A 24,576-nucleotide genomic window follows, 5' to 3' on the forward strand; every position below is an offset into this window, starting at 1 on the left:
GTAATTTTCACTCAAAATTACTTTTCAGGCTTAAAGACAGTTCAATTGATGCATTATGTTTTTTTAGATCACATTTCAAAAATTTGTAATAGTACCATAGACTGAATAGTGATATTTACACTTTTTTTGTGATTTAAATAAATAAATTGTTCCTTTACTTTTTTGTGATTCTTTATATTCTGTTATAATTTATGTTACATATTATTTTTTGTGATATTTACACTCTCTTATAAAACTGGCAAAGAAAACTAAGAAACACCTGTGTTTTCTTTCTTTTTCTAAAATTTCTAATACCGGTATTAAAACCAGTATCCCGGTATTAAGATCTAAAAAATACCGAATACCGGTATTGAAATTTTGGTCCGGTATTGTAATCCCTAGGTGTGACCATAGGAAATTTCAAATTTGTACAATTTTGAATATGTGGATAGCCTCCCCCCCCCCCCACACACACACATCTACAAAAAATTTAAGTGTGGATCTTTTAGTATGCATTACTACCTTTGGTAATTTTAGTTTTTGCATAGGATTACAAAATAAATATGGGTGGCTACCTGTTTTTATTTTTCTGCGACTGTATTTAAGATTTTCTCACCATATATAATTCTTTCAGAATAGAATTAATTTTTTTTTTTTTAAATTTGTGTTTTTAAAAAATATATACTCAAAAATATGTTGGTTTAATTTTGTAAATTTCTCTTACAGAATCCTTTTTTTTTTTTCTCTCCTTCTATTATTTATGTCTCTGTATTGTTTGCTTTATTTAATGTGATTGAAATAATCATGAATTTTTTTAGATATCAACTATCTGTAAAAAAAAAGGCCTATTTATAAGATTTTTAATTCAAATTACGTTATAGCATCAAGAAAAAAGTTGATAAAATTTATTAATATTATAGTTTTCCTAGCATTTTATTAATTTATAATGCATAATAAACTTATACTGATAACAACTGATAATAAATGGATTTTTTAAATTAATTTATTTTAAAGGAGAGGTTACCTGCTTTGATAAAAGAATGTGAAAACCCTCCTCCTCCTGATGCAATTTGTCGATATGAAGGGTGCGCTCTTCAACCTTCTATTTACTACACTGATCCAGATTTCAAAGGCTTTTTCACCATTAACTGTTCAGAACAATGTAATCTCCAATACCATCCCCACTGCTGGAAAAATATAAAAATGGCTAAGAACTGCACTGATAAGGTATGTTTTTTCATAATTTTAAAACCAAAGGTAGATATTGGCACTGAATCAGTTAGAGCATATATATGTGGTGTGTGTTTAAAACATGATTTGAAAAAGCTGTGAATGATTTTTATTCGTTGTAAACTCAAGGAGATTGTCCAATTTTGATTTTTTTGTCGAGATGTTTTCCCTCCAGCTCTGATAAGAGCAATATAGACAACTAACTAAAAAAAAAAGAAAAAGTTGTTATGAAAAAAAAAATTTTTTTTGAGCTTATATTGTTTTTAGAAAGGAATTTGTTGACTAGCCATTTTGATTCTGTTAGTAACTATATAGCCCAAACAACTTGGAAGTTAAAATTACAGTGAAGCCAGAGTTCAAGTGATTAGAAAAAAACATAGCTCATTTGAAATAGATATGCATATATAGAATAAAAAAGCATATTGAATATATAGTGAAACCTTCCTTAACAAGCATAATTTGTTTCTGAATTTCAGTCATAATATGAAACAGTTTCTTCCATAGGAATTCATGTAAAGCAGGACAATGCATTCCAATCGGGGGAGGGGCTCAAATTTATAAGTCTATAATTTTTTATTTATAATACATGTTTATTTTTACAAGAAAATTATCTAAAGACATTTTTCTTTGGCTGTATTTCAAAATTTGACAAAAATGAAACATAGCATTATCATTAAATTAATATGTAGAATGCATAGTTACTACCTTATCAGGATAACACTTCTCAATATGCCATACAATAATTTCCCATCCTTTCAGCAACTCCTTTATTTCACTGGAAGGTTGTTGCTCTACTGAATCTATTATTTCTTTCTTACCAAATCTCTGCAACTTTTTGCTGTGACACTGAATGCATCTCCATAAATTCTAGTTCTCACTATATTCTTCCACCAGCTCATCAATGTCGTTGTTATGCGCCCCTAACCCAATAATCTTGATCAAAGACAAAATCTCATCGATTAAGATGAGTATTTGTGCCAGAGGAACTTGAACCTCTTCAAATAGTTCAAATAAGTGCTCATTGCAGAATGATAAAAGCCTTTCCAGCATGAGATTACACAGTGTCTTCTTGCCACTCAGTAACAAAGTAACTTTTTTACATGTTGCTTTGATTGTTATGCAGATGTTTTTACTCTGAATTTTTTTAAATGTACTTAATTATTTCAAATTAACTAAAGAAAGAATTTTAATTGGAACTTTATAGTCAAAATTTTATTTGTAGAATTTCCATAATATTTATTGATGATGTATGGATGATATTTTAAATAATACCTAATATACCTTCTGTTTTATCAGTTTTTACTCTTGAAATATAGAAACTATTCTCTTTTATACAATAAAATCTAATCAGCATTTAATTAGCATTATTAAAATAATAGCACTTAAAATAATAGCATTAAAATAATAGCACAATCAGCATTATCAAAATAATAGCACTTTTAAAGATACAAATTTAAACTTGAAATTAAATCTTGGAAATGAGAAAAATATGTAAAAGGCTAATGGAAAGGAAATACAAGTATGGCTGGATGTTGACCATTCTTGATTTTGTCACACTCTATTTGGATAATGACAATATAATTGAATATGCATCAGAAAAACTAATTAGGAGAGAGAAATTGGAAATGGTGGTCCATAAACCAAAAAGGTTATATGAAAGGAAGTAATTGGACAAACTCGTATGTTATAATGCACAGAAGTGACATGTATGTTTACAAATATGAGACTTATTATGGTATATATGTTGAATTTTTTAAAATTTTGACCATCTTTTAAGCTTGTAGGTTTTTGAAATTATATATAATTTTGCTAGAAAATGCATAATTTTCATGTAATAATATGTATGATAATCTTAAAATATTGCTCTATTTTATTTATTTTGATATATGTAATTAGGTATTTGTGTTTAAAAATAATCTGTGAAATTATCATTATTTATTAAATTATGACTGACAGAAAAAAGAAGGTGCTTGGCTCATATGTTATGTAAGACACAATTTCAAAATAAAGCATGTAAAAACATGAACAATTAGAAACACAAATTCTGGAAAAATCCATTTCTTGACATACACAAGATATAAACAGTTAAGAATAATTTTTCTATATATATTTCTTTTTATAGCTTTTAGATAAATTAGGTTCATAAATTTTTATAGATATTTTAATGAGTGATACATTAATATTTTGTTTGCAATTTTTTGATGGTCTTTAATAATTTCTTTTAATAATAAGGAATTGCATTATTAATCACAGTAGTTATTGACTATTTGAAATAATTTTATAATACTTGTTAGATTTTCATACTATTAAAGTAAAATGAGTTGAGAAAATAAAGCCACTGAAAAATGTTTAGGAGAATATAAAAAACTGTAGCTTTATTCTTCCAAAAGGACACAGAATTTGTTTCTCGTTGTTGTTTCATCACACACATTTAGTGATTTGATTATCAATGTGAGCTTTTTAGAAAAACTTGCTGTAAATTTTTGTCTTCAGTTAAGTTTTTATGCTCTGAAAATGTTATTACAAAATGTAATTAATAATTAGTTTTTAAGTATCAGTGTATGAATATGATTAAAATTTTAAGAAGTTAGCTAATACATTTTAATTCTTATTAAACTTCTCAACTCAGAGGATTACAGTGTTTCTAATATTCTGAAAATTGGACAATAAGTACTTCAGGTGATGCGCTTGCCATTCACTGAAGTGCTAAAAGTCATGGGATAGCATTATACTGATATATGGGTAGCAGTATGATCGCATGAGAAATGTATAAATGAGCAAATCATTATCCAGGTTTTCGTTTATCCTGGAGTAATTCATTTAAAAGTTTTCTGATGCGATTATGGCCACTCAAAAGGAGTTAACAGACTTGAACATGAAGTGATGCTAGCTGGAGTTAGATGAGCAGAGCATTCCATTATGGAAATTGTTTAGGAATTCAAGATTCCTTGATCCACAAAATTAAGAGTGTACCAAGAATTTATAATTTTAGGCATTATCTTCCACCATGGACAATGCAGTGGCCGATAGCATCCATTTAATGATTGAGACCAGTGACATGTGCAAAGTAGTCAGTATTAATAGACAAACAGCACTGTGTCGGGTTTTGCCAGTAATAAATGTGAGACATTATAATAGCCATGTCCAAAATCATCTGCTATTGGTTTGAAGAACATTCAAATAATTCCAATTAATGGTTATGGCACCTACCAAACCCATCATACAAGGGACATGATTAAAAGGAAAAACTCAAGCTCAAAATCCAACATTGGTAGCACTTTTACAGTTATGGGTAGCTGTAGAAACTTCTCTTCATGAGCACAACAGCCCTTTGCAGCCTCAACCACGTGCACTTTCTATCCCCCGCATCTCCCTTCCAGTTCTTTATCCTCAGAACACTTGTGTCTCTTTTCATGTCATCCAGCAATCTAATTGGAGGGCTTCCTCTGACCCATAGGATTTTTTAAAGTGAATATATTGAGGACGCTGTTTTCAGAGCTTCTCCAGATATGGCCGAGCCAGCTTAACCTATTGCTCCGGATTACCAGTGCTACCTGGGGTGGCATATAGAGTTTGTATAGTTCAAAATTGAATCTAGTTCACTAACATTTTCTCTCTAGTATCTAGCCAAAGATAGTTCTAAGGATCTTTCTCTTGAACATGCTCAGAGAATGCTGAGCATGCTGATGTCCAAGTTAAGAGTATAAGTTTCACTTGCATAGAGCAGAACAGGCATAATCAGTCTTATAAATTAGCTGAAGAAACAGCATGACTAAATATTTCTTTGTGGAATTTCTGATGATTTGTTGAGTCAATATCAATTGTGTTGTTGTTGCATTTCACCAGGTAAAAGAAAATCTCACACAATATTAGGAGGTATCCCATGATTTTTAGTACTTCATTATTAATGCAAAATTTTGCCAGTAAATGGTACTCTGAATATGAAATTTGTGAAAACTGTAAATAAAACAGTTTGTATTTACAATACAAGTATTCAGAAAAGATTAGAGGATTGGAAAATTTTAAAAAATCGATGGACATTATTTTTGAAGGGACGATTTATATGGTGATTCAAATATGTTCCATTATTCAACATTAGAACTATTACATATCGACAAGTTTTGTAATCACAGGACTTAGCAATTGTAGTGTAACTCTATGCTATGCACTATTTCAAATAATTATGCTGGGCTGACATCTACTTGATGTCTATTTTTACTGAATAAATTTAACAATTACTGAATAAACAAGGATGTGACATATAAAACATTTAATCACAACACACGTTACTTCAAGAAGATACTTAGTACATCTAATGATAAGTGAAAAACAGAACAACTGACATCAGTTCTAGTTAACTGGCTAGGAGATGCTATTCACAACATCCTCCCCCCCCCCCCTTTTTGAGGAGCTGGATAGCTTCTCAAAAACATCAGCTAAAGAAACCCAAGTAGTCTCTTGGGTTTCGTAATGGCACGACCATATCTGGACATGTGAGGCTGGTTAGTCTCCAAAGAATCTGAATTACATGATTCATAGACTATTTGGACAATTCAACTTTCTGGAGTGGAAAGTCATTTTGTCAAGTCATTTCCACTAACCTCAAATGGAAACACATGTTGGATGGGACAAATTAGAGTACAAGACAGTCTTTAATTTTACAGTTCTCGTGAGTCTATTCTTTCCCGGAATCAATTCTCTTACTCGAGCTAAAAGCCACAAAAGTTGCTTTTTTACATTGTCTTCAATTCAGACAATATCTGCTTCGTGAATATTAGACGACTGAGGTTTTTGTCATTGAATCAGCTGCCCCAGATACTCACTCCTAAATCGCTGCCTCAATTCTTCGATTACTTTGGCTTGAAATCTTAATCTTTTGTGGTAATGATTAGCATCCCGTATATCTAAATCTTTAACTTCAGCATTTGATCTATCAAACTAAAACATTGCTGGTGTAATTGGAGTAAAATATTGCATTGTCTTCAGAGAATGTGTTTAATGGATGTGAATTAATGACCTTTTCGCATTCGCATTAGATTGTCACCAATTCCTCATAGGTAATTATAGCTTTGTCAAAAGCCCCTCTGAGAAGATCTTTGACGGTTCTTACAAGCCTCTCCCACCAAGCAGCTGGGGGAAGTATAAATTTCCATGTTATATGTAGTATCTCTGCATAGCAAGAATCTTCATTCCAGTCGATAGAAGACAATTCATTATAGGGCCCTCTGAAATTAGTGCCTATTGTCAAAATAGATAACTGAAGGTCTTCTTCTTGTAGTCATGAAAAGATAACAAAAAGGCATCTGTGGTGAGCAAAGAAATGAATTCCAGGTGTAATGCTCTGTAAAGGGCACAAGTGTAGAGGACAACTCAAACATTGTCACCCTGTTTAATGTACGGGGGGGGAGCTAAATCTACATCTACCACTTTAAACACAGTTGCATTTTCAACTTGGTCAGCAGGCAATGAAGCTGTAATGAGTCAGGGGAGATTAACTCTTAAATCTACAACACTTAGCACAGGCATTCCATGTTTTTTGGTTAGTTCTCTAATCACATAAAATCCAACACTTTTCATGTATTATGCTATCATGCAGTAGTGTCCCAGCATCATAATTTTCAGAATGGAAATGCTCCACAAGTGTCTGTGTAAAGATACACAGTTGTTAGGCAGTAAGATTGGTGACAGAAAATAAGGAGTATATACATTCAGTAGTTTGAGTTTTCACACAAATGTCATCATTTTCATATCTAAATACACACAAAGTATGAATAGATTTTTCATCTGCGAGACTTTGAGCTTGTACAGTTCGAATTTACTGGATCTCAGAATTCTTTATCACTTCCAACGTTCTTTCGCATTTTTTTCTCTCGCTGATAGCAGTTCTAGAATTATTAACGAATCTTAGTACCCAGGCTACTAATCTTAAGATTAAGTGAGATTTGGAAAAATTCCTAGCGTACCATAATACCTTTTCTTCTGACAAATTTAAATTACAAAGTTTGACTCTTTTCCTTTCTGAAGAAATTTCAAAAGTTTCGCAATTAATTAGTTCAGTTGTGGGCCACATATCTGGTAGCTCATATAACAATAAAGAAGAATCTTCCCACCAACGTGACTCAACCAAATGACCGGGGGATTTTCCTCGAGTGATTTGGTCAGCAGGATTAATTTTGCCTGCTGTTCGATATCTATTCGATACTAAAACTGACCATTCCCCATTTTCCCTCAACCAATACAATGCGACCATAGAATCACACCAAAAAAAAATGATTTCCATATCAATGTTAAGTGCTTGTTGCACTGAATGTGCCAACCTGGCCTCAACAGAGCATGCCATAAGTTCTAATCTAGGGATTGGCACCTGCTTTAAAGGAGCCACTCTTGCTTTTGCCCTGACAAGTGCAATTTTAACACCTTGGAAGGTATCTGATCTCAAGAATAAGAAATTGCATATGCCTCTTTACAGGCATTAACAGAAATTTTCATTTGAGTGGTATCATTAATTTCAAAACAATGCGGAATTTGTACATCTGTAAGTTTATCAATTTCACTTCACCACTTTAGAAAGGGTTTCACAATATCATTAGACAAAGGTGAATCCCAATATAATTTTAATTTACCGTATTCTGCAAAAGTATTTTAGATAGTAGAGCAGCCAAACATAAAATTCCAAGTGGATCAAAAAATTTCTGTACCGTACCGTATCGTTATATTACACTCAGTTTTTAAATTTTCGATACAAACATTGTACTTCAGAACACCTTTACCTAAACCCCATAACCACCTATACCTAAATCCCCAGAATTTTAGTTATCAATGTACTCTTAGATACATATTTTCATTCGATATTACTTTCCCATTCTCATAAATTAAAACTGCCACGTGACAAAATTTTTCTTGGTCTCAAAATAAAGTCTTCTTGTTGACTAACATCTCCCATGCCCACCACACAATTATCAACATAAAACAAAAGTTTTAATTTATCGACAATTTCAGAATCATCCGCTGGCATATTTTCGAGCAAATGTGCAAGTGCTGCTTCTAATAAGAAAGGACTCGGGAAGACACACCAAAAACTACTCTACAATGCTGATACACAATTTGCTCGCTTTCTATAGGGTAAAAATATTCAAAAAATCTCTATGCTCAGGCGCATTTCCCAACTGAAGGATAACCTTTTCATTAAGGGCTGAAATACCGATCGGATAATTTCGAAACCTATCAATGATATCCGGTATCTGTTCCAATTAAATTTGGACCTTTATACCATAAATCATTTAATGAGCCGACGCACCAAAAACTGTCTTTATTCTAGTAGTAATACTAGCTGTTTTCACAACCGTTTGATGGAGCAGAAAATGAGATGTTTCGGTTTCAAAGTCTACCTTTTCAAATATTTTAAATTCTTCCCATTCCTTAAACACAGTCTTATAACCCAAGTTAATTCTTTATTGGAAGGCAACTCAATAACATGCGATTTGAAAGACTACCGTTCGACAGAATTTTCATATTTTTAAGTTCCTCGATGACTTTCGGTTGCTGATTTTTTTTTTTTTATTTAACATCTGAATTGAATCACAGATTCCAATGCTTTCGAGACTCCACAACTCATTGATAACGAACGTATCTCTAAGGTATAAAGAAATAACATCCAAACCTTTATCACTGTTTGTACAAACTGTATTAGCAACTTCCTGTTTCCCAGTCAAAATATATCCTAAACAAGTCTTCAACAAAAGCAAACCCGTTTCCTATCTGGTAGATTCATCTAAAAAGAAATTGCCAGCAATATCCGCTCCTATCAATAAACCACTTTCTCAGTCATGAGTTTTTAGATCTGACAAAATTATACCCTTTTTATTCAACTCATTAACCACACTATAGGATTACTAACTTTTGACACTGTGCCACAAATCCTCTTTTCCGCAAGGTCTTTGATAGGAAAACTGTGTGAGTCATCCAATGAACTATTATGCAATTCATATACATCATAAATCTGACTCATCTTTTCTCCACCCCACCCCCAAATAACATAATTTGCATTTTTATCTTATTATTTGATTTAATGCCCAACTTCTCGATTGTTTTTAAATGTAAGAATACTGAGATCCGCTATCAATCAAAGCTTTCAGTGTTACATTTTCGCAATTAATCATTAGAAATACATTATTTTTACTACAACTGTTAGGCACTGAATTAGTTTCAATTAGATCACACTTATTTTTTTAGAATGACCATACATTAAATAATGGTGTGGCGTGGCATGGCAATATACAAATAAGAATTTTAATTTACAAAATTTTGAAAAGTGTAAAACAGAGAAACAACAAAAATAAGCACAATTTTTCAAAATTTAATCTTTCTTTTCATCAAGAGATATATTTCTAGCCTCTAAACTGTCCTTGGAAGGATGCTTCCTTATTACAAAAAATGCAGAGTAAATTGCGCTTACCTTTCATGATCCTACTAAGAGTGTTTACCAGTGTAGCAGCGGTACGGTAATTATCCAATTTATTCGTGGCCTCTTTTTTTCTATAGATTGGAAGGAGGACAGAAACCACTTCGCGATAATTCTACCATTTCTTCGCCTTTTACTTCTTTGAGAAAATGCATTAATTTCTCCAATTAGCGGTTTTCGACATGAGATTCAAATTCTTTCATGTTTCTGTTTCGTTCCCAAGCTATCAATATTTCTTCCGGCAGACACGACTCCACTCAAGGATTTAAGAAATCGCCATATTTTTCTTGGGTACGTTCAAGATTCTCCAATGCTCATATCTTGGTCTCTTAACTCATCGTACAAAGCAGGTAGATCCGCTTTCGAACATTCCGTGGTCCCCCTTTTTCATAACCATCAATAACGAGTCCCTTAACTGGGGAGGTGAAATTTTAGGACTTAACTGGGGAGGTGCGGTCTACGAGACCGCATTTCATTTACAGTCAAATTAAAATTTCTAATGACTGCATTAGTTTGGAAAACTGCCAATATATTTTGCAGATATTTTTCTTGATATATAGATATATTTTAGAAATTTTCTAAAATATATTGTCATTGAAAAAAGTAAATGCGTTGGAACATACATTTTTTTCTCAAATTACATGTTACAATAAATATTCTTGAAAAAGCATATTACTTTTTACTTTTTAAATCATATTTATTTTTACAGTATATGAAGGTATATAGAAGACAATATAATGTAAAATTTAACAATTATATGAAAAATAAAAAAAAGTGACAATGGGTAAAATTGGCCCTTTTTATCGGCTTGTGTTTTTTATCGGCACGGTTTTCTTGGGCATTTTAAATATACAGGTTAAGAACTAGTATAAAAATCAACCTATAAATTCTGTATATATATTTCTTGGTATATTAATATATTTTATGAATTTTTCAAGATACATTATCACTAGAAAAATTAATTATGTTTGAACATACATATCAAAATCAGTTGAATGTGAACTCGCATCGAAAAACTCTTCTGTACAATTATCCTTATCACTAAAATCACTTTCTGCTTCATTTAAAAGTGTCTAGAGCACTGCTTCATAAAAGAATTAGTAAACTGGATGATATTTAGGGGCCCAAGTTTTAGCGCCATCTGCTAAGCCTTGTTTATCACTGGGACACTAACAGGGAGATGCGGTCTTAGAGACAGCGCTCGAAGAAAGAACTGAATTATTTTTAAAAACATCTGCTGAAATCGGTTGAAAAAGTGCACGTGTATTCAAGGTCATAAAACGGGAAGCTACAGGGTCAATCCATTCAATTGAGCTAAAAATAGAATAGGGGTGACAGAAAATGCATCGCTAGCGGTCTCACAGACCGCACGTTCCCAGTTAAGGGTTAATGTATATTTGCACTAATAAATCGTCACGTCCTCATCTCTCTTGAAGCTACGAGATTGCTTTTGGATAATTTTCCGCTGTAGCAGGAAAACTCCACCACGTGAGTCGCTTTCGATTTAGGCACAACGGCTTGTAAGAGATATTGCATTTTATCCTCATTAGGAATACTAGCGTCATCGTGTATCTTCCGAAATTGTCTCCAGAATTCTAATTAATCCTAATGAATGCTGCTTTAGCATCTCCGTTAAACTTTTTAAGCTCTATCTTCAGAAGCCTTTACTTTCCCTTTTCAGAAAATTCTTTCGTAGATGTATCTTTCAAAGATAATTGCTCACTAGATCTAAATATCTGTCTCTGTATTTTTCAGCAGACAGAAAATCTTCTTGATATGCCCTTCGGCGTCTTAATCTTTCAAAATAAGATCAGTTATTTCAGCATGGCACTTTTCCGAGCGTTCTAATTTATCGCCAATTTGCGATTTCAAAACCGAAAGTTCATTGATATTAGGAGCTTCTTTATTAAGCTCGTCTTCAGTCACTAATCGTAAATGACGTACGGAACGATTTTCGTTGTGTTTTAAGAGGTGTCATATCCATTTTTCAGGCTCAAAATATCAACTTACCGCCATAACAGGCCCCACGTTAGGCGCGCCAGAAATTATATAGCGTAACTCTATGCTAAACACTATTTCAAATAATTATGCTGGCTGTCATCTACCCGATGTCTGTTTTGGCAGAATGAATTTAACAATTATTGAATAAACATGGATGTGACATATAAAGCATTGAATTACAACACACACACAATACAATTTTGCATCAGGAAGGTTCTTAGTGCATCGAAAGAAAAGTGAAGAACAGATCAGCTGACGTCAGTTCTGATTGACTCGCTAGGGGGTGCCATTCGGAGCAGCAACATTGTTGCATTTAGAATATTCCTGCAAAATATTGCACCCACCCACCCCCCAGATGATTTGAACTATTCTACGTTTGGTATGGCAAACTCTTAGACAAGTAAATAATGATCAGCTGCTTTCTTGCAACAGCTTGTTCAGCTCACTAACGTGATGTAAATAATTGCTATGGAACTTTTTATAAAACCAGGTTTATCACAAAAATTTAGTCTGCGTTTTATATTTATTTATCATGAAAATTTTGTCTACTTTTTATATTTTTTTATTTTGTTTATTGAATTTTTATATTTACCTCTAAATTAGTAGTTTCATTTGAAATCCTTAAGTTGCTAGAAATTTTTACAAATGAAATTATTGCAGGAGGTAGCTCTAGTGGACACTCATTTTGTCACTGTGTATTTTGTATATAATAAAGCCAAAACTTAATTTATGTATTTATATTGGTCATTTTATTTATAATACTTTATATTTTGCTTTTTATATAGCTGTTTTTGGAGCAGCGATGCTTTACTCCAGACTGTGAAGGATTAATAATCAAGATACAAAATATTAGTAAAGAGGGAGATCTGGCGAAAGAGGTAAATTTTTCTGTTACTTCCGAAAATAAAAAAAATGGCTTGAAAAGAAAAAGCATATTATTTCATTACTGTCGTATTAAAAAAATTTGAATATTTGTATTCATTTTTTACTTTTTTATTCATAATTTAGGAATTCTTATTTCTTAATGACTTACAATATTTCTGTGAATAATTAAGATTATGTTTTTTTTTTAATTCTTATTAGGAGGTACTGACATATATATTTATTTCACATATTAGCATATCCTAAGATATTAAAACTTGAAAAAGAGTGCAAAAAGTAAACTTCATATTAATTACTTCATCTTGGATAGAAAGTAAACAGAAATAATATACTAAAATTGAACATGAATATTCTTTTATGATCATGATGTTTAAAAAAAATACAAAAATATATGAACAACTATAACATTTTCATATTTGTATTGAAATAAAATCTTGGAAGAATTGAAAGTCTTAGTCATATATTGCCAAAGGTTTGGCGATTAGCTTGTTTGCCCAGATTGATTTTTTTTAAAAATTATTATCATGCCAAAAGGCTGAAAAATTTGAATTTAATTTTCTCAATCTACCCGAATAGTAAAGTATGTATTTTATGAAATAAAGTTGAAGTGAAAGTCCTTTGTATTTATGATTAAAATAAATCAATTTTATTTCATTTTATCATTTGTAAAAACACTCAATTGAATATTTTATTAGACAAATTTAAATTTTTTATAACATTAAAAGCATTATTAGTGTATCAAAATAAATTTATAAGAGTTAAAGTAAAGAAAAAAAATGTGCAGAAATTAAATAGATATCATTTAGATAGTTTTTTCAGATAGCGCAAAAACTGTTTGAGATAATTTTTTTGGAAGAAATGGTCATTAATTTTCATGGCAATGGTTAAGCCTATTTTCACGCTCGATTAATCTTTCTGCTTAATGCCTATTTCTTGATTTCTATTGCCATTTCTTTCCTATGATTCAGTGGAAGTTTTGGGGGAATGGCAGTCCATTTCCAAATAATTTATAAAGATATTTACCAGCTCTATTACTTTATGAGGCATTGAATTAAATGCAGTTGTAAAAATGTTCTTTAGAGCAATCTAAAATGTTCGACTAAAGATTTGTTTACATTTAACTATTGCCATTCCACAATAAATAATATGAGCAATTTTTTTGCTATATATGTTAGGGGTATGTAACAGTATTTAATACACAATAATAGTTTAATGCAAAACATCAAATATATCGTGTGGCTCATTTTATTGATGAGTTTTGTGTCACAGTATTAAAAATGCAATAGCATTGTTGTTGCTTTTTTTCCCCCTCTGATATGCAAGTTTTGTTTTGTTTTTGTTTCAGTTTGTGTATGATGATGGAAAAAAATGTATGAAACAGAAAAAATCAAAGTAAGTCAATAATTATTTTATTTTTAAAACTTTAAAGAAAGCTTATATAACTATATTTTTTGTTGCATTATTTATAATGCAGTGTCTGTAGTTAAAATTTTAAAAACCTTAAAAAGCAATATTTTTGTTTCATTTATGCCTTGAATAATGGGTCCCTCCCCCCTGTTGTCATTAGATTAGAAAAAAAGCTTGAAATAAAAGAAGAAAAGCGAAGGAAGCGTAAAGACAGCAGTTCTAGAACTGACTCTACTTCTGAAGTTCCAGAAGAAATTGCTAATGGAAAATTTAATGAGCCTGAAACAACTAGTACTAATAATGAGTTTGAAATCCATGCAAGAACTGATACAAAAGATAATAATGGAAGCATAAATGGATCTAATACTTCTCAACTTCCTGGTATGTTTTTCTCTTAATATAACATTTTTGTTTGTTTTAAAAATTCAGCAACTTGTTCTTAAGTAATACCTGTATATTCTTCTTTTTTAATTGGTAATGAACTCCAAAAAATTGTTCTATTAGAATAATTCTTATTCTGCTTTAAAAATAATTTATATTAGTCCAATATTTGTTTTACTTTTTCATTTTATAGTAGTGTTAAAAATATTAATTAACTAATTTAACTCTCTGATTTCATAAATATATTTCAAGGAATACAGCAAAAACATGCCATTTGAATGTTTTCAGCTGAGAAAAAAAAAAAAAAAAATTTTTTTAAGTACTTAAAATAATAATACTCATTCAATAGTTTATGACAGTTTGGGGGAAAAAAATACTTTTTTTTTTCCTTTAAAAAATAATAAGCAGTGTATATTTATTTTGAGAGTTGAAAGAGTTTTTATGTTTATTAAATATTACATTTTAGTCTTCTTCCTTCAAAACCATTGGCATTGTTTGATAATAATGAATTGCATTAAAATATATTTTAAGCTGTTCCTTCATTTATGGTTTCATCTTTAAGATAACTGACATTTTCATTCAAGTAAGTAAATATACAAATAAAAGTTTTTAAATAACATTCATGTTTTGTAGAGGGAGAAACAATTAGAAAGCTCAAAAAGGGGAGAGAGAAAATGCATTAAATATTTTCGTGAAAGTCTGCACTAAAATTTGTTAATAATAAAGCCATTAATAATGTGTTATTTATTCAATGCATAATATTCTTCGAAGATAGTTTTGTTATGACTTTTTTTAAATAAGAATTTTTTTATTGATTCAAATCTAAACTAATTATACTATAACCATGTTTTTATTTCCATATATCCATTTCAATTACCTTCATGTACATATAATTTTAAAACTTTTTCATGAATATACAAATTGAATTCATTGAGTAATTTATTTGCTTTCATTGTCTTTCAGTCAATGCAGAACCTCATATTGTACTAAAAAAAGATAAATTTATCCAGGTGAGTAAAATTTTTAGATTAAACGTTTTCAGGACTGTTTTTTTTTATTATTATTATTTAATGATGTTATATGCAAAATTGTTTATGCATTTCATATGAATCTGTTGTGTTTATTTATTCTCATAATTTTAGGAAACATCTAACAAAATTCCAACTAAAGTAAAGGACCATAAGAAAGTTAAAAACAACACATTCAGTATTGATGAATTTTTGCAACATACTGATGCCCCCTTAAGCAGGTAAATATATTACAAAATAATAATTTTTTCAAATGAAAATATATTGAGTGTATAATTGTCTCTAATATTTGTTTTAATTTCAAATCAAACAAAATCTCAGATGCTCCTTGAAAATTCTAATATTAAATATACAGTTTGTCTTGCATATATATATGTATATGTATGTATACTTAAATTGCGAGATATAATTTACTGTTCCTAAATTTTCATTTCTTATTGTTTAATCTATTTCTTTATAGAAACACTGAATTATAAACACATAAGGTGCTCACTATAATTATGGCCCAATAGTCAATTTCTAAATTATCAGACATATACATCTAATTCGAAAAATGTTTTAAATCATCTAAAGGATTATTTTGATGCCATTTCAGACAATAAATTAATAAATAAAACTGATACTAAACAACTAAAGACATAACTGAAATTAATGAAAACATGAAATTTTAGATCTTAATATTTTAAACCAACAGTAGTGGCAACAAGCAAATACTATTCCTTGATTCATGGAACTTCCTCGAAGCTGCTATTGAAATAGTCAAAAATCTAAAATAATGTACCTAAGCTTCATAACTTGATTAGTTTTGGTAGCAGGAGAGGGAAACTTTTTTTTTAAACATCAGAGTATCAAATATATATATTATTAAATATCACTAATATGACCTGAGGACTTTATAAAAATTTAGACTTTGCTGTAATTAGAAAGTTTCATCATTAATTGATTTAAATAGCATAAAACATAATTATACCATTTAAAGCACTTTTCCAATGATATGTGTATGCCTTTGTCTGATAATTTAGAAATTAGTTATTGTGCCACAATTAGTGTAAGCATCCTACATAGAATATGTTTATACAAACTGCCCATTACTTTTGTGTGCTAATTTAAATAGTTGCAAATTTGTAAATAGGAGTGATAGTAAGATTTCATTTACATTTGTTGTTTTAGTCCCCCACTTCCCAGTTTGAATTATATTTATTTATTTAAGTTAAAATATATTGATTGATTTTTCAGAATTGATATTTATAAATGATTTCATTTAAAGTGGAAATAAAAAATCTTTCTATTCATTTTTTATCCATTTAAATATAGAATTCCAGAATTAGACTTCTAACTCTTCAACTATTGGTCCAGCAGATTTTAATCCAATTAATCATCAAATCAAATTTTCTTTTTTACATTTATTGAAACCATGAGAGCAACAGTAATTCTGAAAATTTTGTAAAAATTCAAAAGTAAAATCTAACTTTCTAATCTTTTTTATGGATTCTTTCCACCAAATATACCTCAGAAATCGCAAATATTTTAAAATATATCCAAACTTATATCAATACATATATTATCCAGAAAAATCACTGAAAAAAATGTTACCAAATATCTAACATTTGTGAACTAATTTGTTAGTAATTGTAAAAATGACGCATATTTCAAATGGTATTTTAATAATTACTTTTAAACTACTCTATAATTTGAAATAATTCACTTTAAAACTGTGAGTAATTTTAAAAAAATAAAGATTTTTTTTTTTTTTTTTTTTTTTTGAAGTCATTAATTCTTTTTCATATGACCTGATGCAAGTTTCAATTTTAAAACCTGTTTTAATTTCTTGATTAACCTTTCCTCATTTATTTTGAACGTCTCACTGATTTTCTTTTTTAAAAAAAAAACATGACTCAATCAGAATAAATTAATGTCAGTTCATTTGTTGTAGCATGCAAGTTTTTTTGTTTTTTTTCCCCTAGTAATGACTGCCAACAAAGGCTAAACACACTGAGACAGAATAATCAAAGTTTGACAGATGGGGTCTGGTTGAAAAGTAGTACAAAGTTAGTATATATTTATAAGAAAATTTTTCTTTATATATACATTCTTGTTCAAAAGTTAAACATAATTGGTAAAAATGTGAATAATGCAGGAGATCTAAGTCAAAATGGTAAGAAACATAATATGTGAGTATAAAATCAGGAAACAAAACAAAAGTACAATAATCATAACATTTGTTGTCCAAAGAAACGTAAAGAAAATAGCTATAAAAAAAGTTTACACTTTTAAGACAAATAAATGAAACCTAAATTTGAAGCTTCAGTTTAATAAGGTGTGTGGTCACCTTTGGCAGCTAGGTATGCTGCATAACAGATTCCTATATTTACTGTAACATTGTGGATGAGTTGTGGACTCAAAAGAGTTACAAAAGTTTCGAGGATCTCTTTTCAATTCTGGAATAGTATGTAATTAATGGTTGTAAAAAGACTATAAGTTCACTCCTGAGCATATTAATATATATTGGATAGAATTCAAATCAAGTCAATAATATTTTCCATCTCAAAGGAATTGTCTGTCAATCAAGCTTGCATAGTCATGAAGCATATTATGATGAATAAATATAGAATTGGGATCAAAAGCACCTCGGAACAAGTGAACCTAACACTCAGAAATTCATCTCTAAACTAGTTCTCCTACACAACTAACTTGCTTATGTTGCACAATTATTGCGAGTTCTCGGTTTTGTCAAGCAGTTGTGAATCTTGTTTGGCCTGGTACTGGTTTTCAATTCCTGCACTTTGAAATCTCTTCCTCAGTTTTAAAATCAACACTGACGCACATTCAGAATTTGAATTTCTTTGGTTTATGGTCAAATGGATTCGAGCATTTCAACAATTCTTCCTTCTTCAAGCGCCTGTCTAGTTGTCACCTTTGTGCCATGATGCATTTTATTCAATCTTTAACAATGTTTCTTTCCAATCTTAACAAGGTTCCAATAAATTCTGCAAAACGTTCCTGAACTGGTTATGCTTATAAAACCATATTATCCATGCACTGATGTACACATGTATTTTGTGCATGAAAACACCAGCTGGAATCTTTTGCAAAAGATGTTTCACCATAAGTTATTTTGAACTAAATCAACAATATTTTCTCACATTTTTTTGCATTTTCTAAATTATACTTAACTTTTGGGCAATAATGTAAATAACTTCCTAAATATGGGTTTCCATATTACCTTCCTTTTTTTTTCCCCTTACATACATATTTAGCATACATTGAAAGTTTGCATCCATCATGTCAAATTTTCACCAATTCTTTATGAATACTTCACAAATGTTTGGGCATTTAGGAAAAAAATTTGATATTTTGTAATATAATATTTAATTCTATTGTATATATGATTACATTATGAAGTTGCAAATTCGAAATTTTCAGAATAAGACAAGCTTTAGAATAGTCTTAATATTGCTAGAATTTGTATCAAATATATCCTTCAAGTATGATCACTTGTAAATTAGTACAACTTTCAAGCACCTTTCTTGAATTCTTATACAAAACTTTTTCAATCTTAGAAAAGGTAAAAATTTAATAAGGAATCATGGGATTGTTTATTTTGATAATATAAACAGCATTGCTGTAGTAATTCATTGGTGGGGTTTAAAATAATGATCTAAATAAGTTGTCTGAACTGTATCTAGAATAATTTTTTTGTTCTTAAACCATATGAAAATGATTTACCCAAAACTGATAGATTACCTTAAAAACCTATAATCATTCATAAGATTTAATATTCTGAAGAAAAAAAAATGCAAAATTTTTATGCTTTTGAAATTTTCAGAAATTGTAAAAAAAAACTTTTATGAGTGAATAATTTCAAGCATATTACAGATCAAGCTATCACTTTACTACATATATGAGTTCTTAAACCATATGAAAATTTTTTACCCAAAACTGATAGATTACCTTAAAAACCTATAATCATTCATAAGATTTAATATTCTGAAAAAAAAATGCAAAATTTTTATGCTTTTGAAATTTTCAGAAATTGTAAAAAAAAACTTTTATGAGTGAATAATTTCAAGCATATTACAGATCAAGCTATCAATTTACTACATATATGAGTTTTCAGATAAATGATAAATTTGGTTGAATTGTGTAAATCAATTTTTAGAACATTAAATCTATATACACTTTTTACAGATCATTTATAAAGCATTTATTTATGTAATGAATTCTAAATCAAATAAAAATATTTGTTTTTATTAAGTGTGCATGGCTTTAAAATTTCATGCATTAAATTAAACTTTAAAATTACAAATTTTTCCTTTAATGCCTCTAAATATTATGCAATTATTTTAAATTAAAAGAAAATTATAAGATTCATTGATGAAAATTAAAATTCATAAATTATTCATTTATAAAAGAGTAAAAAAAAACTTTTTTATGTTTCTGATATGTGCAATTTTGTTGCTGTCGTGTGATAAATTATATTCTTGAATTACTGTCTAAGAAATATCTGTTGATAAAAAGATAGATTCCATGTTGTAAAATTCAGCTCAATGTTTTTTTCTAGTAATGCCCAACAACCTGTAACATCTTTCACAACCGATAATACCCAGCATCATTCATCTCCTGGACATCTTTCAGCCAGTTTGTTTGAAAGAACTAAAATGCAGGAAACTGGACTGGATGACTTTCCTGATGTTGACTTCCCAAAACCACTTATTAACGTATCTGAATGTCTCAAAAAAAATATTTATTCGTAAGTTTTATTTATCAAAATTCATTTTTAATAGCTGTTCTCTATATTAGGAATAAAAAAAACTTGCGCATCTAACTGAAAAAAAAAATTATATTACCAATGTGGATAAAGATACAAATCCTTAGTGGTGACATTTTTAAAATATTTCCTCTATAAAAATTTCTTGGGCCCATTCTGATTTGGAAAATTATCATACACCTATAATTTGAAAATAAGTAAGTAAATATAATTGATAAATAAGTAATTATTTTCTGATAATTAATGCTATATTTACTTATGGAACTGGAAATTGATCTGCTACATTTCCTTAGCTGGAAATTAATTTGAAATTATTATTTGATCTTTAATAAGATTTTTTAGTGGAATTTTTTCTTTTGAAATTAAACAAATATTTAAAGAAAATAAAGCTGTGATAGTTTTTACAACTCATAGTTTGAGAAGTAATGCATGTTGTATTGCATTGTGAAAGTTAAAATCTTGTTATTTTTACTTTTTTATTATTAATTCATTTCATTTCAATCAACACTTATATTATATTATTTTATTTTAATCAGATTTAATTTTTATATTTTTTTCTTAGCTATTTCAGAGAAATATTAGGCAAATGTGGACCACTGCGTGTAGATGATCCTGCTCTTATGAAAAAAATCAAAAGCTTCCCTGAAGAGGCAAGAATAATTGCTGATTATGGTGGAATAGGAAAGTTTCTGCAGCAAAATGTTGAATTTGCTTTTGTTAAAGACACTTATATATGCTTGGTAGAACAATTACCTTTAGCTTATAGAAAAATTAATGAGGCAGTCCCTATCTCTGATAGTGATTTAAAGCTTTCAGAAAATTATGAAAGTTTTGATTCAGCTGATAAAAGCTGCAGTGAAATTTTTCGCTTTTCTGGTCTGAATCCTGATGCTCGAGAATACAAGCCTGGAACATCTGAAATGGGAAAATTAGGCCGCAGACAGCTTTTAGAAAAAGACCTAGAAAATACTTTAAAAAATGATTTCAATGCAGACATTGAATCTTCACAACAATTGAACACTGAAGGAGAAATTTTATCTCGAAAATCATCCTTTTCTTCTACAAATTCTTCTTGTCATCATTTAATTCATGCTGATTCTCATTCTGGAAATAAAGTTACTGAACTAGTTGATACACTCAAAGATCTTTTTAAAGTATATTTTAGTGAAGGAATGAATGATTATAGACCCTTCATTGATCTTAAGTTAAAGCCATATGCTATCAAGTGTGTTCCAAAAAGACATACCAGAAGTATTCAGACTGAAGAGGTAAGCAAAAGAGTTTTTCATTTATTTTCCTGTTCCTTTTTCTTATTAACACAGGGTTGCTATGCCACCGGGAGAACCTGGAAAAACACAAGGAATCTAAGAATTAACTTTTTTTAAAAACGGAAAAATACATGGAAATTCATTCTTAGTTATTTTTTCCAATCTAAAAAACGCTAATCTCTAATGATTGCACGATTAAAAGATTGGGGTCATCGCTTTCTAATATGAAACAATACCATTTATGACTGCATAATGCAGAAGCTTGCACCTTTACTGCTCTCTCCCCCCCCCCTTCTTTTTTTTTTTTTTTTTTTTTTTTTTTTTCTTTATAGATCTGTCCAGTTTCGATTTGTGAGACAGTTGTTCTTTTTCTATAAGTTTCTCAAATTGTAGCTAATGAGCATGCGCCAAGATTTCCACATAGAAAACTGTAAATGTGTGAAAGATTAGGATACATTTCTCTAGTGGGAATAGCAGCATTTAATCTGTGGATACGTAGTGACAGTATTTAGTCAATCAAACGTGGTAATTAGAGAATTTATTAAACAATGAGGTGCTTAGAATCTGTATTAAATATGAATTGGATGGATAAAAAAAAAAAATCAATCCTGATTTTACTGAAAGGTTTCAAGAAATCCCATAAAAGTCCATTTGTTGTACACTGCTTCTCTTTGCAAGAAAATAATAAGCCTAAGTAATATGGGAAAATAGGTACTTATTAGTCATGCCAAAAAAAAAGAAACTAAATTGTGTGTCAGTTTTAAAAAAATCTTAATTGATATTAGACTTTGTATCTAAAGGAATGAATGAAAAAGTGATATGTCAAATCCAAAAACGTCCAAAAATTATCTTGTAATCCACAAAGATTAATTATTCTAAGGATTCTCAATTCAATCAGTAAGACTGCACATTCTCGAAATAGAAGGTGCCGTCTACTTTGATAGTAAATAAAAATAGTTATAGGGTTTAGATTACTTCTGCCCAGATTATGATTGTTTGTTTTATTATATTTTAATCATCCAAAAAATTCCAGTCTTCAGATTTGTGTGAATTACTTTATTGGAGTCTGAGAAAAAATTTGGATTTGTACAATCTATCAGAAATGTATCTGGACACTGTTCTTGATTCATGAACTAATTATTATCCAGTAAAACTCTAAATGCATGTCATTACAGAAATATAATCTCTGTAAATGTATGAAATATTTTTCAAATAGTAAAACATATTTACATATCCAAATTTTCCGGATTTGTAAAGCTCAAATAAATATGCCAATTTGCAATTTTTAGTAAACAATTGAATGACAAAAACAAGAAAAAAAAGCTGTAATTTTAATTCCTAATGTTAAATAAGAATTCCTTCTTCCTCCCTTCCCAGTATATTTAAACTTATAAAGGACCTTTAATAATAATTCTTACTCTGCAATAAAATACTTAATAAAAAAGATACTTAATAAGAAATTTTGACTTCTTAAGAGTAGTTGAGTGTGTTTTTTATTTTTAATTTTGAAGTTAAAAAATTTTTTAATGTTGATACCTTGAAGGAGCAAATCCACAAACAGCTTTGTTTCAAATTTTTTCCATTATTGTTAAATAGTTTTTAAGGTATATACAATATGGCATATTTCTGTGGAAACATGGAATTTCTGGAATTAAATTTTATCATTCTTGACTGATTGATTTTCTTTTATGTAATAATCCTACATATTTCTGTCTAATTTCTAATATTTCAATTACTTTTCATGTAAATTCTCATTTTATTGTTGAATTACCCATACTTATTGTTCTTCTTAATGTTTATCTTTAATCTCAATTCATTAAGTTTGGCTTTTTTTACCCAAACCTGTGTCATATCTGATTGTAGTAATCAAAAACATTTCAAATTTGCTTTTTTTTTTTTTTTTTTTGTCAGCATTGATTAACAATAGTATTCTGTGACTGGAATAAAGCAATCACTAAAATGGAATGAAAATATATGCCTAACTTTTCGTGTTATGTTAGATTAAGATATATTTTTAAAATAAACGTAAAGGCAAGGGGAAAAAATTGATGCATGCTAGATTGTTCTCCTTTTACATTTCAAGCGAAGTTTTGTTTGGAACAAGTGGGAGTTGATTGTATTTTTTAGAAATTATTTACAAGTTAGGAAATGAGTTTTTACCCTTATTTTTCAGTTGCTTCGAAAAAATTTTGAATCAATTTTCTTGCAGGATGCATAGCATCATTAAAGTAAATAGAAACTGCTTATTTTGCTGGTCCTTATGCAAGAATCTTAAAAGTGCTTATTTTTTTGTTCAAGTTCATTCCTCCCTAAAAAAATTAAGCTATAGAACCATATTAGATCTACCTGGCTAAGGTTTTATCTCATTTTAGGGGAAAACTGACAGAATGGGGGAAATATATATCCTTTTTGTTTACTTGATTCTTCTTTCACCTCCATTTGTATATTTATATAGGAATGAAATCCTTTCTTATCTGAAATTTTATAATTTAATGAAAAAACGTGCAAGTTAGTTTTTGACAGTAACTTCAGTTAATCATTGTTTTTCTACACATGTTAGTTACTATTTGCTAATTACATTTCAGTGTCGTTTAGAAAATCACCATTAGTGAATTATTAATATCTATTTAATTCATTGCGGGCAATTAAGAATGAATAAAATTAATGATTCAATAAAAGTGAAACAAACTATTTGAAAGTGGTTTGAAGGTCGTTTGTTATTCTTATTAATGTCAATAAAATTATTTTACTTTCTTGTTTTTAAAGAGAATTGGGATCACAGGAAAATTTGAGCTCAAGCTTTTGCCCTATCATCACAACTTAACCTCTGAAATTCACATTTTTGTATTTCTATGAGCACGAAAACTCAAAGCCGCTTGAACTACAATTTCTTAATATCAAATTTCAAATGAAATACAAAATTTTCTTGTTTGCTTATCCCAGTGCAAGTGAACATAGTAACATGAAAATGCTAAGAGCTTCATTCGATAAAAATTGGCACACTGTTTTAGCATTTAAAGATCGTATCAAATTTTGATTGAAATCCATCAGAGACTTATCCAACTTTATATCCACATATATGTAAACACTTAAAAACACATCAGCTTGGATAAATGAAATTTGGCAAGATATCTTGTTCCTAAAATGGGAGCTCAATCATGAAATTTGAAT

At 29.5% G+C, this 24,576-nt stretch overlaps 1 protein-coding gene across 6 annotated transcripts in view; it reads left to right on the forward strand.

Moving 5' to 3' along the window:
* LOC129983735 (E3 ubiquitin-protein ligase TTC3-like) overlaps positions 1-24,576 on the forward strand; it is a 125,048-nt gene that overhangs the window by 71,189 nt on the left and 29,283 nt on the right. For 5 of the 6 annotated variants that reach the window (XM_056093335.1, XM_056093338.1, XM_056093339.1 and 2 more), the window contains 9 exons: positions 994-1,206; positions 12,457-12,549; positions 13,899-13,945; positions 14,121-14,341; positions 15,305-15,351; positions 15,484-15,590; positions 17,334-17,417; positions 19,931-20,119; positions 20,700-21,405. In XM_056093335.1, the coding sequence (XP_055949310.1) occupies positions 994-1,206; positions 12,457-12,549; positions 13,899-13,945; positions 14,121-14,341; positions 15,305-15,351; positions 15,484-15,590; positions 17,334-17,417; positions 19,931-20,119; positions 20,700-21,405 (1,707 nt within the window). The remainder of the gene's footprint in view (positions 1-993; positions 1,207-12,456; positions 12,550-13,898; positions 13,946-14,120; positions 14,342-15,304; positions 15,352-15,483; positions 15,591-17,333; positions 17,418-19,930; positions 20,120-20,699; positions 21,406-24,576) is intronic. The other variant, XM_056093340.1, reaches the window with a different exon arrangement.

The sequence above is a fragment of the Argiope bruennichi genome, chromosome 9 (assembly GCF_947563725.1).
Source record: "Argiope bruennichi chromosome 9, qqArgBrue1.1, whole genome shotgun sequence".
Taxonomy (NCBI): Eukaryota; Metazoa; Arthropoda; class Arachnida; order Araneae; family Araneidae; genus Argiope; species Argiope bruennichi.